Below are 16,906 nucleotides of genomic sequence, written 5' to 3'. Positions count from 1 at the left end.
CAATAATATGTTTAGCAATAAAACAGAAGCTAGAATTGAGAATATTATTTGATAGGCATGCTGAGATGATAAGGAAAGCCGCTTTAAACACTAGGGTATAAGAACTGAAGCGAGCAACTTCCCACAATTACAAAGCAGTCCACCTACATCGTCTCGGAGCATGTTGGAGAGGAAAGTCATCATGACGCTGTGCTTTCGAGGGTATTTCTGGCAGAGAGCACTAATTGCCTGTACAACCACGACCTGTAGAAAAACAAACAAAAAGGACATGCCCCTTGTATAATGGCTGTACAGCTACCACCTAGAGAAAAACACAGAAAGGGCGTTCGTCTTCAGAACTTTAGCTACTTAAGCATACATTCCCTCTTATTTACCACAAGCCAAGAAGGCACCATAATTAACTAAAATGACAATAATGGTTCTTTGTGAAAGAAAGTCAAAGAGGAAAGGAAAATAGAAAGAAGAGTAAAAGTGAGGTGTATTCAAGAGATCCCTCCCTTTGCTCCAAAGCAAAATAAGCTTCGAGCATATTTTAACATTTTACATTTAAAATTTTCACATAAAAATTTTAAAGTGAACAGTAAAGATAAAAAAAAACTTAAACAGACTGCTTTCCAGAGAAGAAACAAAGAAAGTCACCAAGGAACTACTTCACAAAATGGTTTCTAGGAAATTTTTACCACAATTTTAAAGACCAGTGTCAAGAAGTAAAAAGGATGTGAGACTTTTATTCTACTTGCAAACTGTATAGACTACCATAATTTCATGGATTCTGGAAGAGAACACAAGGATCCCGAATGAGAGATGAAAGACAGTTATTTACTCACAGCAAAAGCAGTAGCGAGTGTATCGGCATTTGGGGCTCAGTTTTCTGAGCCCCAATACCCACAGGATGAGGCAAAAAGGACCAGATAACACTTGAGCCCACAGTAGGCAGCATTACAGGAGAATCTGAGATATGGAACTTGAATATTTGACAGTGGGCAGTAAGCATGCCAGTCATTTATTCAGAAGGGAAACATCATCTTTATTACACTGGGCAATAAGCATGTTTGCTTTTTGCTCTATAGGGAGGACTGACTGTCTCTTCTAGGGCTATATGGAAATCTGCCCTTAACTACTTAAGGGAGATGCTTACATCTTTTGAGATTGGAAGAAACTTTGTACTATACAAAGGGAACAAAACTGATAAAGTAGGAAACAAAGGGCAGTTAGTGTGTAATTTGCTGGGTGTGCAGAAATGCAAGAAATGTATGGAGACTGGAGAATTGTATGGAGACTGGAGAATAACCAGACAGTCCCAAATCTATGTATGTTGTTTCAGAGCATAGAATATGAAGGGAAATAACTACAATTGTTATGAAGCAATGACATATAAACCTAATAAAGACAGTATATGTGCTAAAAGAAAAATTATAGATGGAAATCATTTGTGAATATTGATACAAAAATTCCAAGTGATAATTGGCTAACAGACTCCAATCCTACGGTAAGAAAATAATATCCCATGATGAAATGGAATGTATACCAAGCATGCAAGAATGGTTTGACATTAGAAAATTAAAATAATTCATCAATATTAATGAGTCTAAGAAGAAGAAGAATATGACAGAATATAACTACATCCACAGATGCTGAAAAGCCTTTGATAAAATCCAACACTTATTTCTAATAAAAATTCTTTTTTTCTTTATTTTTGGCTGTGCTGGGTCTTTGTTGTGGCACACGGGCTCTTCATTGCTGTGTGTGGGCTTCCTCTAGGTGTGGCAAGTGTGGGCTAGTTGCAGTGAGCAGGCTTCTTGTGGCGGTGGCTTCTCTTACTGCAAAGCACAGGCTCTAGAATACATGGGCATCAGTATTTTTGGTACATGGGCTTAGCTGTTCCATGGCACATGGGATCTTAGTTCCTGGACCAGGGAACTGGATGTCCCCTGCATTGGCAGGTGGATTCTTAACCACTGTACCAGGAAAGTCCCTTAAAAATTCTTTAAAACATAAGATAGGAATGGATGGAAACTTTCATGTTACGCACATACACACACATACTCCCTCAATCCTGTTGGCAGCATATTACTTAACAGAGAACCCCAAGAGTCATTTGCTTTAAGATCAGAAACTAGAAAACGGTGCTACTATCTTGACTATTATTTGACATTATTCTGGCACTAATTAGCCAATGTGAGTAGACAGGAGAAAACAATTGAGGAATAAAAATTAGAAAATAAAAGACAAAATCATCTTTATTTATAGATGATATAACAAAATAATGTGGAAAACTTCAGAGAATTGATGATAAAACTAACTCAATAAAATAATTCAGCAAGGTAGCAGGTTGTAAAGTTAACATGCAAAAATAATACTACTCATACACATGAATAATAACTACTTTAGAAGATATAATGAATAAAAGAAGATTTATAATAGAAACAACAATAAAGTACATAAGAAAAGAATTTTTAAAACATTCAAATCTAATATAAAAATACCATAAAATATTCATGAAAGCACAAAAGTAGATTTAAATTTTAAAATATCCTTTGTTCTTGGTTAGGATAGCTCAACATTATTATTTATTCTCCCCTAAGAAAACTTATAAATTTAATGTGATCTCAATAAAAATGCCAATAAGATTTTTTAAACGAAGCCACTAGATGAGCTAATACTAAAGTTCAAAAGAAATATAAGCATGTAAAAACAGCTAAGGAAAATAAAGAGCTATGAGAGGAGACTCAGTTCAGTTCAGTCACTCAGTCGTGTCCGACTCTTTGCAACCCTATGAACTGCAGCACACCAGGCCTCCCTGTCCATCACCAACTCCCGGAGTTCACTCAAACTCACGTCCATCGAGTCGGTGATGCCATCCAGCCATCTCATCCTCTGTCGTCCCCTTCTCCTCCTGCCCCCAATCCCTCCCAGAATCAGGGTCTTTTCCAATAAGTCAACTCTTCGCATGAGGTAGCCAAAGTACTGGAGTTTCAGCTTTAGCATCATTCCTTCCAAAGAAATCCCAGGGCTGATCTCCTTCAGAATGGACTGGTTGGATCTCCTTGCAGTCCAAGGGACTCTCAAGAGTCTTCTCCAACACCACAGTTCAAAAGCATCAATTCTTCAGTGCTCAGCTTTCTTCACAGTCCAACTCTCACATCCATACATGACCACTGGAAAAACCATAGCCTTGTCTAGACGGACCTTTGTTGGCAAAGTAATGTCTCTGCTTTTGAATATGCTATCTAGGTTGGTCATAACTTTCCTTCCAAGGAGTAAGTGTCTTTTAATTTCATGGCTGCAATCACCATCTGCAGTTATTTTGGAGCCCCCAAAAATAAAGTCTGACACTGTTTCCACTGTTTCCCCACTTAGTTTTCTGAATGTTGAGCTTTAAGCCAACTTTTTCACTCTCCTCTTTCACTTTCATCAAGAGAGAAGACTAATAGATATTAAAACATCCTTACAAATTTTTTAAATATTTAATACAAATTTTTAAAATATTTAGTTAAAATATTTAATACAAATATTTAAAACAGTGTGTGGTACTAATGTATGAATAGATAAAGAGAACAACAGAATAGAACAGAAAACCTCCAAACAGACACAAGTATTAATACATATGGAACTTTAGTATATGGTAAAAGTGATATCTCAGATACAGGGCAAAGACAGCCCTTTAAATAAAATTGGGGGGTGGTGGACAACTGGATAGTCATTGGAAAACTGTAAGATCCATTTCTCACATGTATACCTGTGATGGATTCATTTTGATATTTGGCAAAACTAATACAATTATGTAAAGTTTAAAAATAAAATAAAATTAAAAAAAAAACCTAATAGATCATATATTTAATATGAAATTATATATATACTAGAAGAAAACATGGGTGAATTCTTCCCCCTCTCCACGGGTGAATTGTTATTACTCAAAAGCCCAATGCAGTAAAAGAAAAGATTAACAAATTTGCATAAAAATTAAAAACTTGTGCATGACCAAAGTATCATGAGAAAAATCAAAGGACAAATGACAAATTGGGATAAAACATCATAACACATTTCACAGTTAAAGACCCAATATCCCTAATATACAAAAAACTTTAATAAAGGAAACAAAAGACCAAAAACCCTACAGAAAATTAGAAAAAGACATGAGCAGACAATATTCAAAAAGAAATTAAATGATCTTTAAAAATATGAAAGGATGTTTACGTTCCCTCATAATAAGAGAAATTCAAGTTAAAACTACACTGAGATACCCTTTCTAGTCCATCTGGTTGGAAAAACTTCAAAATACAATATATGTACTCTACTGGTGAGGGTATGGGGAAACAGGCTGGTAGAATTTAACATTCTCTAAAACTACATACTTATCTACTCTTCAGCCTAGCATATGAACTTCTAGAAATTTACCCTCAGGACACACCACCAAATTTCAAGAAAACATAGATATAAGGTTGTCCACTGCAGCATTATCTGTAATCACAGAATACTGCAAAGTATCCAAACGTTCACACATAGGAGATGCATTCAATAAACTACAGTACAAAAGGAACTTCATAACCTCCCAGTTTCCCAAAGATTCAAAATGTCTACTTGAATACACAGGCTAAGTTGGTTTTTTAAAAGTAGGTAAATACGAGAAGAGAGTAAATAGGGTCAGTTATACCTCTTGACTGAGAATTAAATAAAAATGAAGGAATAAAATCTTTTAACTTTAATTCATCTAACTAAAATTTATTGCTACTTTGATTTTCTTTGACACATTCTCACCAGTTCTACTCAACACTGTATTGGAAGTCCTAGCCATTTTAATAGGACAAGGAAAAAAAGGAAAGGTACTTGAATTGGAAATGAAGTATCTATTCACAATAACATGATTATTTACATAAAACAATCCTAAGGGATGTATATAACTACTAGAACTAATAAGGGAACTCAAAAAAAAGGGAACTTAGCAAGAATATTGAGTTATGGGAAAGTTAAAAAAAAAGTATTATTAATATAATAGTAGTAGAAACAATGAAATAGAAATGTTAATAAAATGGATTTTTAAAAGCATAAAATATTTAGATATTAACTTAACAAAAGATGTGCAATACCTCTAGAGTAAATGCTATGAAACATTGCTCAGATAAATTAAAGAAGACCTAAATAAAGGGAGCGATTTGCCATATTCATGAACTGAAGAATAATTATTAAGCTGTTAGCTTTCCCCAAATTGATTATAGATTTAACACAACTCCAATCATAATCCTAGAAGGCTTTGTTTTACAGAAATTATAATCTGATTGTAAATTTTATATGGAAAGCAAAGGAATAAAATATTACAAAAAATGAAAAAGTTGGTAGACCACACATTTAAGAGGTACCATGAAGCTACATTAATTGATATAGTCTGATACTGGCATAGGACCAACAAATAGTTCCACAGAATGTGATAAGCATCCCAGAAACATACCTGCAATTATATGTGTATCTGCTTTTTAGACAAAGATGTCAAGCACTCCAGTGGGGAAAGAGAAATGTTTTAAATTATGCTGGAATAACTGGAAATCACAATGGAAAAAAACCTGAACTTACACACAAATATTAATTCAAGTTGGATCACAGACCAAAATGTAAAAGCTAAAACTGTAAAACATTCACAATAAAACATGGCAAAGTATCTTGAAGACTTAGAAAAACGTTTTTGAGGACACAGAAAGCAATAACTGGGAAAGAAAAAAATTAATAAATTAGACTTCATGAAACTTAAAACTTTTGTTCATCAAAAGACACTATTAAGAACAGAAATGTTATGGTAAGCCAGAGACTGGGAGAAAACATGGTCATATTTAAACTCCTACCTTGAACTCATCTGAGATTTCAGACACAAAGGATGATATCTGCTTCATGAGCCTGTCCACACTGCTCTCACTTCCTGTTTTGAGAAGCGTAGTAATGGCCAGGGTAGCAATGCTTCTGTTTGAGTCCGTGATCAAGTTTTCTAGGTCCAGATTGCAGGCAGTAACAGCAGAGGGGTGCTTCATTGCCACCTTGTCGAAGGGCAAGAAAAAAATTAAGCAAACTGCTACTAACAAAGACCAGAATTTTAAAAAATAAAAGGAAAATATGAATTTTATTTAATGTAAATGGCTTTAAAAAATCTAAATGAAACAGCATAAGTTAAAAAATAAGTATTTCAAGATGAATGCTTCGGATTAATAAAGTATGCTATATTATTTGATAAATGATTAACTGCTAGTTATAGTACTGCATAGAACTTTATCTTCACAGGTTTCTATAACCTTTATAACAATATCATAGTCTATCTTTTACTACAGTTGGACTGTTTCTCCTCGTAGTACATGTGTTCATAGTTATCTATTCTACTAGATGTTAGGATCTCTGAGAGTAGGAACTAGAATGATAAACATTGCTCAAACATATTTAAACTTAGTATCACTTACAACACTTGTGGTATTTAAGCAAGCAAACTCCAGCCAAATTGGATTGGACATGGCCACTAAAACATGTCTGTCATTGACCTGATTCTTTGCTTTTATTGATGATGTTCAGCTCTCTGCCTAACCCAGTACTGGTATAGAATCCTTTACCATACAATGCTAAAATTTTGAAAACTCAGCAAAGTACTGGCATCAAAATTCACTTCACAGCATAACATGACCCAAACTAATGTAAGACTAACCTAGATAGCATATTCAAAAGCAGAGACATTACTTTGCCAACAAAGGTACGTCTAGTCAAGGCTATGGTTTTTCCAGCGGTCATGTATGGATGTGAGAGTTGGACTGTGAAGAAGGCTGAGTGCCAAAGAATTGATGCTTTTGAACTGTGGTGTTGGAGAAGACTCTTGAGAGTCCCTTGGACTGCAAGGAGATCCAACCAGTCCATTCTAAAGGAGATCAGTCCTGGGTGTTCTTTGGAAGGAATGATGCTAAAGCTGAAACTCCAGTATTTTGGCCACCTCATGCGAAGAGTTGACTCATTGGAAAAGACTCTGATTCTGGGAGGGATTGGGGGCAGGAGGAGAAGGGGATGACAGAGGATGAGATGGCTGGATGGCATCACCAACTCGATGGACGTGAGTTTGAGTGAACTCTGGGAGTTGGTGATGGACAGGGAGGCCTGGCGTGCTGCAGTTCATGGGGTCGCAAAGAGTCGGACACGACTGAGCAACTGAACTGAACTGAAGTATTAATTTATTCCAGTTAGTGAGGACAGTCATATATATAAAGCAGAAATATTAACGTGTCTGTGTCTAATTGCTCCAGGCACAAAGGGGTTAGTTAGTACTAATTTAAGAGATGGCATGATATTACCTCTCTAAAATTCAAAAATTGGTGAGTTCTCAGATACATTTGGCTGCAAGATTATAGATGAAGAAATGTACACCTATATCAACTCTTCAAAATACAATTCATATTGTTCTATAAAAGCTTCTTCCTTGGCTGCTCTAATTTCTCTCTTCTCCAACTGTTCATACAATTAATTTATAATCTACTGTAATCTAGTGTAATAATGTATGTAACTACATTAGATCAGTCTTCTATAATATTAAACTTTCATTTAAAATTTTTATAGTTATTTAATTCATTCTGTGCTTTGCACTGTATCCTCCAGATTTACACTGTCCAATATGGTAGCCAATAACCACACATGACTACTAAGCATTTGAAATATGACTATTCCAAATTGAGGTATGCTGTAAATACAAAATAAACTAAATATCAAAGACTTAGTATGAAAAGCTAGAAGGTAAAAATGTATCAATACACAATCAGTATAAAATTATATTTTTTAAACATGATGGTAAATAAGATGTATTATTAAAATCAATCTCATCATAAAAAAACTTAATGTGGCTACAATAAAATGTAAAATTACACAAGTGACTTATGTAAGTGTTTCTACTGGATAGTGTTGCTATAGACCAGTCTTGTCCAAGAGAACTTTCTGCAGTGATGGAAATATTTTATATATGCAGTGTCTAATATGATAGTCAATAACAACACATGGGTATTGAGCACATGATGTGTGACTACAATGACTGAGGAACTGAATTTTTAAATTTTTATTTAATTATAATTAACTTAAATGGAAACAGCCACTTATGGCTAATGTCTGTCATATTGGATAGTATGGCTCTTGAATGTAAAATGCTTAAAGTCAGAAATGAATTATAATCCTTAATTGAATAATACTACCTATGGCCATATGTAAGGCCACAAATGCAAGTGAGGTACTACGAAGTGAAGCCCATAAATCATATCTACTAACTTTGGACAGAAAGCCAAATGCTTCAATTTAATGTTTCTGAATCAAACACTGATACAAAACAATAGTTAGAAAAGGAACCCCTACCTTGTTCAAGGTCCTCACAGCTGCATATCTCAAAGCTGGCTTAGGAGAACTACAGAAAAGCTGAAGAACTAGGAAAGAAAAAGGGTCACTGTTAATATAGCTCATTTCAACATTTAGCATATTTCTGAAAATATAGCACATGAAGAATCATATTAAAAATACACATAAGGAAATTAGATCATAGCATCAAAAATTCACAGAAAAATATACCATCAAAACTAGAAAAAGTACTTTTTGTTGAGTTATAAAAACTTTAAATATAGGAAACAAAGTTTATTCTTTTTCCTAAAAAATTAATATACCCATTAATATCTGAACTTAAAGAATAGGAATATTTATAGTTATAAGAGAAAATGGGCTTTTTAAACATGAAAGAAAACTTAATTTACTTGTTTTTTACTTTTTTCTAAGTAAAATCTTAAATGTTCTGAATATTAGGAAATAACTTCAGAAAGAGAAGTATAGTCACCCTTCCACATCTGCTGGGACCCCTGGCAGATACCCAAATCTGGGGATGCTAAAGAACCTTATAGAAAATCGTGTAGTACATTCAGCCCTTGGTATCTGCAGGTCCCACATCTAAGGATTCAATCAACCATGAATCAATCTGGTTGAATCAATAGGATGTAGAACCAAGGATATGAAAGTACAACTATAATTAAAGTACCAAAATAAATAATCTGCATATCAGAATGGAAAGGCTATATATATATATACAGAGCTAAGGTTCAAAAATACTTATTCTGCAGACCTATGGAACTTAAAAAAAATAAGACTATAAACTAAAGCCAGTTATCAAATATACAACCAACCTGAAACAGCAGGTGCCAACTCCCTTGCAGTACAGTTAGGAAGATGGATGATAGCTGAAGCAGCTTCATAAATGACCATTTCATGTTTATTTCGCAAGCAGCTCTCAATGAAATCAAAGACTGGACTTTCATGGCTAACAGTAAATAGACATGGGGCATAATTAGACATCATAAAGAACAGAGGCAATGTGCACAGTGGTTAAAAGCACAGACAGAATGAGAAGCACTTTGGAAATATGAACGAAGGACCTCTAAAAATCCACCACTCCATAAAACCAATGAGAATACTAGTGTAAATTTCAAAATCAACTTTTTCAGCACTTTAGAAAATAGCCAAAGGCTTGCAACAATCCTAGAAATATTTATTCAAGATGAATTGCTGGATTTTCATGAGACCAGTAAGCTTTCTGGTATTTTGTTTGCTATCTGTGCTAAGTCACTTCAGTCGTGGCCAACTCTTTGCCACCCTATGGACCGCAGCCTGCCAGGCTCCTCTGTCCATGCAATTCTCCAGGCAAGAATACTGGAGTGGGTAGTCATGTCCTCCTCCAGGGGATCTTCCCAAACCAGGGATTGAATCTGCATCTCTTATGTCTTGCATCTCTTATGCATTGGCAGGACAGTTCTTTAGCACTAGCGCCACCTGGGAGGCCCTTGTATTCTGGTATTTTAACTTGCTCTACTTCATGCCCTCTTCCCAGCTTCATGGTAGCCTTGAAAAGCAGGGCCTCAGAACCATACTAGCTCTGAAAGCCAGCAGCCCAATAGCCACTGAATGGGGCAGATGAATCTGGAGCACCATCAAAAGCCCTGTCCCTAGACCACAGTCACAACTTGACCTGATGCTCCCTAAAATAGCCCCATTCATGAAGCTAACCTTTTTTTTTTTTTTTTTTTTCCCCTAGTGGGGGAACATGCCACACAGCATTGGGATCTCAGTTCACTAAACAGGGACTGAACCCATGTCATCTGTAGTAGTAGCATGGAGTCCTAACCACTCGACTGCCAAGGAACTCCCCAAAGCTAATTTTTATCTCATCTCACTCAGATGTCATTCAGTGAGGGAGGTCCTATCCCCAGGAGATGTGTCTCCCCAAAATCAGCAGCAATTGTTGAACACTGCAGTGCCAGAGGCAGTGACTCTAGTTGGGGCAAACAAGAAACTGGCCCAAAAAACATTAAAAAGAAAATGTAAGAAATGAGACACCCGCTTCTGACATACTCCTAGGATCTAGAAGGCTGTGCACATACCCAGGAAATTCTGAGAGAGCTTGAGCCTCTCACTCATACTTGACTTTGAGTTTCTGCACAATTAGGAAGGGAAGGCTAAGACAGAGTTATGAACTGCCAGATCATAGAAGGCATGCTCCAACACACAAAGTGCCCACTGATAAAAAGATGGGAGATATGTTGGTCGAAAGCATTAAAAAAAACAATCTGTGAAATTATTATCCTAACACTCAGTTAATCAAGTAGAGACTTCAGTAGGGATAAAGAATGACAGAGAGTAAGGACCACAGAATTACTTCTGGAAAGTCACTAAACAACAACAACAAGCAAACCCCAAGGATGGAGAAGGGGGAAGTAAGATTGCCAGTTACCACAGTATATTAAATATCCAGTTTTTGACAAAAATGTTATGACACACACAAAGAAATAGTGAGATATGGCCCATATATACAGGAAAAAAGCAGTAGAAATTACTCAAGGGAGCCCAGATGTTGGATTTACTAGGCAAAAACCCTAAGTCAACTAATATAAATATGTTCAAAGAAGCAAAGGAAACCATATCTAAAGAATTAAAAGGAATTTAACAACTACAGGCATGACAGTCATGCTTCACCCAAAGGAGATTATCAAAAAAGAAAAACAAAAGGCGCCAAATAGAAACTCTGGATTTAGAACAGTGTATAACTAGAATAAAAAATTCAAATCTGCTTGGATAAAAAATAAGAACCTACAACATACTGCCTATAAGACATTCACTTTAGGATGAAAGACACACACAGACTGAAAGTGAGGCATGAAAAAAGATTTCATGCAAATGGAAACAACAGGAAAGTAGGGGTTGGTTAGTTTAGTCGCTCAGTCGTGTCCGACTCTTTGCGCCCCATGAATCGCAGCACGCCAGGCCTCCCTGTCTATCACCAACTCCCGGAGTTCACTCAGACTCATGTCCATCGAGTTGGTGATGCCATCCAGCCATCTCATCCTCTCGTCCCCTTCTCCTCCTGCCCCCAATCCCTCCCAGCATCAGAGTCTTTTCCAATGAGTCAACTCTTTGCATGAGGTGGCCAAAGTACAGGAGTTTCAGCTTTAGCATCATTCCTTCCAAAGAAATCCCAGGGCTGATCTTCTTCAGAATGGACTGGTTGGATCTCCTTGCAGTCCAAGGGACTCTCAAGAGTCTTCTCCAACACCACAGTTCAAAAGCATCAAAAGTAGGGGTAGCAATATTCATATCAGACAAAATGGACTTTAAAACAAACTCTATAAAGGAAGACAAAGGAGGACACTATAAAATGGTGAAGGGATTAATACAACAGACATAAAGGGAGAAATTAACAGGAATACAGTAAGAGCAGGAGACTTTACCATCCCACTGACATCAATTAACAGATTTTTCAAGACAGAAAAGTAATAAGGCAAGAGAGATCCTAAATGGCACAAGAGAATGGATGTACTTAATTGATATCTACAGGATATTTCATCCCCCTTCAAAAAAGAAAAAACAAAGAAATACACACTCTTTTCAAGTGGTCATGGAACATTCTCTAGGATAGACTATATACTAGAACAGAAAACAAGTCTCAACTTATTTAAGACAACATAAATTATTTTAAGCATCTTTTCTGCCCACAACAGGATGAAACTAGAAATCAACCACAGAAAGAAAGATGGGGAAAAAAGAACAATTACATGAAGACTAAACAGCATCCTACTAGAAAAACCAGTAAGTCAACGAGGAAATCAGAAAATATTTCAAGACAAATGACAGTGAAAAACACAACCTTACAAAAATCTACAGGATGCAGCAAAAGTAGTTCAAAGAGGGAAATTCATGATACAGGCCTTTCTCAAGAAATAAGTAAAACCTCAAATAATCTACCCTACCACCTAAAAGAACTTGGGGAAAAAAGAATAAACAAAACCCAAAGTCATCAGAAGGAAGGAAATAATAAAGATTAGAGAGGAAATAAATAAAACAGAGATCAAAACAATAATAGAAAATATTGATTAAACCAAGAGCCGGTTTTTTGAAAAGACAAACAAAATAAATAAGCCTCTAGCCAAGATGACCAAGAAAAAGAGAGGATCCAAATAAACAAAATAAGAAATGAGCAGTAACAACCAATATCACAGATATGCAAAAAAACATAAGAAAATACTATGAACAAACCAACAGTTTGAACAACCAAGATGAAATAGGTTTTAGAAACACACAGTCAGCCAAAATTGAATCAAGAAGAAACATAATTTGAACAGACCAATCATTAGAAGTGAAATCAAATCTGTAATAAAAAAACAAACCAAAAAACTCCCTGCAAAAAAAAGTCCAGAACTGGATGGCTTCACTGGGGAATTCTACCAAACATACAAAGAGGAATTTATCTATCCTTCTCAAATTATTCCAAAAGATTTAAGAGGAGGGAACATTCCCAAAGTCATTCTGTGATGATTCACCCTCATATCAAAAACAAACAAAAACAGTACAAAAAAGAAAATTACAAGCCAACATCTTTGACAAATAAAGATGGAAAAATCCTCAATAAAATTTAAGCAACCCAATAATACATATAAAAGAGCATATACCATAGTCAAGTTGGATTCATTCCAGAGTCACAAAGATGGTTCAACACATGCAAATCAATGTGATATACCACATCAACAAAGAAAAAGACAAAAACCACATGATCATCTCAACAGAAGTAAAAAAGGCATTTGATAAAATTCAGCATCAATCCACGATAAAAACTCTCACTAAAGTGGGTAGAGAGGGGATACATTTCAACATAATAAAAATCATTTATGACAAACCCACAGCCAACATAATACTCAACAGTGAAAAGCTGAAAGTCTTCCTGCTAAATTCTAAAACAAGATAAGGATGCCCACTCTCACCACTGCTATTCAACATAATATTGGAAATCCTAGCCACAGCAATCAAACAAGAAAAAGAAAAAGTAACCAAATTTGAAAGAGGTAAAACTGTCATTCTATGCAGATGACATGATATTCTATATAAAAAACCCTAAAGACTCCACACAAAAACCATTAGAATAAATGAATTCATCAAGGTAGCAGAGTACAAGATTAATACACAGAAAACTGCTGCATTTCTTTACAGTAACAATGAAATATCAGAAAGTTAAAAAAAAATTGTTTAAAATCACATTAAAGAAAGAAACACCTGGGAATAAACCTAACCCAGGAGGTAAAAGAACTATGTGCTGATAACTCTGAACACTGACAAAGAAAACTGAAGATGACCCACAGAATCGGAAAGATATTCCATACTGTTGGACTGGAAGGATTAATATTATTAAAATGACCATACTACCCAAAGCAATCTACAGATTTAAGGCAATCTCTATCAAATTCTCCATGACATTTTTCACAGAACTAGAACAAGAATCCTAAAATTTATAAGGCACCACAAAAGGTCCAGAATTGGCAAAGCAATTCTGAAAAAAAAGAACAAAGTTGGAGGTATAATCTTCCCAGACCTCAGACAATACTACAAAGCTACAGTAATCAAAATAGTATGGGATCTGCATAAAAACAGACACACAGATCAAGAGAACAGAATAGAGAGAACAGAAATAAACCCATACAGTTAATCTTCAGCAAGGGAGGCAAGAATATACAATGGAGAAAAGACAGTCTCTTCAGCAAGTGGTGCTGGGACAGCTGGACAGCTACACGTAAATCAATGAAATCAGAACACTCTTTCACACAACATACAAAAATAAACTCAAAATGGTTTAAAGACACATAAGAATACCATAAAGCTCCCAGAAGATAAGAAAACATTCTCTGACATGTAGCGTAGCAATATTTTCTTAGACCTGTCTCCCAAGGTAAAAGAAATAAAAGCAAAAACAAACAAATGGGACCTAATCAAACTTAACAGATTCTGCACAGCAAAGAAGCCCACAAAATGAAAAGACAACCTATGGGGGTCTTCCCTGGCTGTCCAGTGGTTAAGAATATACCTTCCAATGCAGGAGACACAGGTTCAGACTCTGGTCAGGGAACTAAGAACCCACATGCCACAGGACAACTAAGCCTACAATGCCACAGCTAGAGAGCCCATGGACCACAACTAGAGAGCCCATGCACTGAAATGAAGACCCAGCACAGTCCAAAAAAAAAAAAAAGCTATTAAAACAAACAAAAGGACAACTTACAGAATGTGAGAAAATATTTGCAAACAACGTGACTGACAACAGGTTAATTTCCAAAATACACAAAGAGCTCATACAACTCAATATCAAAAAAATAGAAAAATTTAAAAATGGACATAAGACCTAAATAAACATTTCTCTAAAGAAAACATACAGATGAACAACATGCATATGAAAAGATGGTCAAAATCAGTAATTAGAGAAATGCAAATAAAAATCACAGTGAGGGGGACTTCCCTGGTGGTCCAGTGGTTTTAAGAATCCACCCTGCACTGCAGAGGATGCAGGCTTGATCCTGGTTAGGGAACTAAGATCCCACATGCCTTTCAGGGCAACTAAGCTTATGCACTGCAGCTACTGAGCCTGTGCACTCCAGAGCCTGAGCACCACAGCTAGAGAGCCCATGTGCTGCAACTACTGAGCCTGTGCACTCCAGAGCCCACGTGCCCCAACTAGAGAGCCTGCAGACCACAACTAGACGGTCCTTGCACCGCAACGAAACATCTCACATGACACAACATAGATCCCATGTGCTGCAACTAAGACTGGATGTGACCAAATAAATATTTTTATTAAAAAAACACAATGAGGTATCGACTTACACCAAAGATCTACACAGACACACCACAGTCAAAGTGCGAAAGGCGTTAAGACAGAAGAATGACAGAAGCAAGATAAAAGCTACTCAACACCTTGCAGAGTTGCGGTACAATATAATTATTGGCTTTTCATCTTAAACAATGGAATAGAGAATCCATATTCAAAGTGCTGAAATTAAAAAAAATCAGAATGGCTATCATCAAGAAGTCTATAAATAGTAAGTGCTGGAGAGAATGTGGAGAAAAGGGAACCCTCTAACACTGTTGGTGAGAATGTAAACTGGTGCAATCTCTAGGGAAAACAGTACGGAGGATCCTTAAGAACTAAAAATAGAGCTACCAATTGATTCAGCAATCTTACTTTTGGGCACACAACCAGAAAAGACAAAAACTCTAACTTGAAAAGACACATGCAGCCCAGTGTTCACAGCAGCACAATACAACAACCAAAACACAGGAGCAACCTGAATGTTCAACAACAGATGATGGATAAAGAATGTGTATATATACATACATATATATTAATACACACACACAATGGACTACACACACACACACACACAAAATGAACTATATAACTCAGCCATAAAAAAAGAATGAATAATGTTGCTGTACACCTGAAACTAACACAGTATTGTAAATCAACAATACTCAATTTAAAAAAAGAGTTCAGAAACAATTTTTAAAAAATTAAAATCTGCACTCCAACAGCTGATTTGTACCAACAGTAGAAAAAGTAAACTTGAAGACAGGTTAAACTGAGATAATCCAGCTAAGGAAAATAAAGAATGAAGGAACAAAAAACAAACAAACAAAAAAAAAACAGAGCCTTAGAAACCTGTGGAGTATGATCACGTGTATCAACATTTTCATGATAGAAATGCCAGAAGGAAAGGGGAGAGACAAAGGGGCAAAAGGAATATCCTGAGAAATAATGACCAAAAACACCCAATATTTGTTTAAAATATTAATGTACACACTTGAGAAGCTCAACAAATCCCAAGTAGGAAAAATACAAAAAGATCTACACACAGACACACAACAGTCAAAGTGCCAAAGACATAAGACAAAATAAGGACAGCAGCAAGATAAAAGCTACTCATCACACTGTAGAGAAGAGCTACAATATAATTATTGGCTTTTCACCTTAAACAATGGAATAGAAAATCCATATTCAAAGTGCTGAAGTAAAAAAATAAAAATTCTCTATCCAGCAGAACTATGATCTAAAAATGAAGATTAAAAAAGGACATTCTCAGATAAATCATGCCTAAGACAATGCATTGCTAACATACCTGATGTTATAAAAAATACTAAATGAAGTCTGTTAAACTGAAAGACTGACTCCAAACAATGACATGAATAATCAAGGAGATATAAAGAGCACTAGAAATGATAGATATGTGAGTTAATATAAATGATTCTGTAAATTTTTTTTTAATTTGTCTTAACTAAAGGACATAAAATTGTATAAAACAATTGTAACAGTGTAGTTGGATTTATAATGTATATACAAGCAATATACATGACAATAATAGCAAATAGGAGCAAGGAGAGAACAGAACTACACTGGAGCAAAGATTCTATATCTTACCAAAATTAAATTAGTCCTAATCTGAAGTAGATTGTGGAAAATTAAAATGCATATTTTAATTCCAAGAGAAACAACTTTTAAAAAAGTAAAAATACTGACAGAGGAATTAAAGTATACTGAAAATGTTAACACAAAAGAAGG

General features: G+C 35.6%; 1 protein-coding gene across 3 annotated transcripts in view; it reads right to left on the bottom strand.

The window, feature by feature from the left end:
• COPG2 (coatomer protein complex subunit gamma 2) overlaps positions 1 to 16,906 on the bottom strand; it is a 144,612-nt gene that overhangs the window by 64,647 nt on the left and 63,059 nt on the right. For all 3 annotated transcript variants that reach the window (XM_027538975.1, XM_027538973.1, XM_027538974.1), the window contains 4 exons: positions 9,165 to 9,298; positions 8,353 to 8,420; positions 5,835 to 6,023; positions 148 to 243 (listed from right to left, as the gene is read on the bottom strand). In XM_027538975.1, the coding sequence (XP_027394776.1) occupies positions 148 to 243; positions 5,835 to 6,023; positions 8,353 to 8,420; positions 9,165 to 9,298 (487 nt within the window). The remainder of the gene's footprint in view (positions 1 to 147; positions 244 to 5,834; positions 6,024 to 8,352; positions 8,421 to 9,164; positions 9,299 to 16,906) is intronic.

Source organism: Bos indicus x Bos taurus, chromosome 4 (assembly GCF_003369695.1).
Source record: "Bos indicus x Bos taurus breed Angus x Brahman F1 hybrid chromosome 4, Bos_hybrid_MaternalHap_v2.0, whole genome shotgun sequence".
In the NCBI taxonomy this organism is placed as follows: Eukaryota; Metazoa; Chordata; class Mammalia; order Artiodactyla; family Bovidae; genus Bos; species Bos indicus x Bos taurus.
The sequence above is the reverse complement of the archived record's forward strand: the minus strand, read 5'-3'. Positions and strand labels throughout refer to the sequence as shown.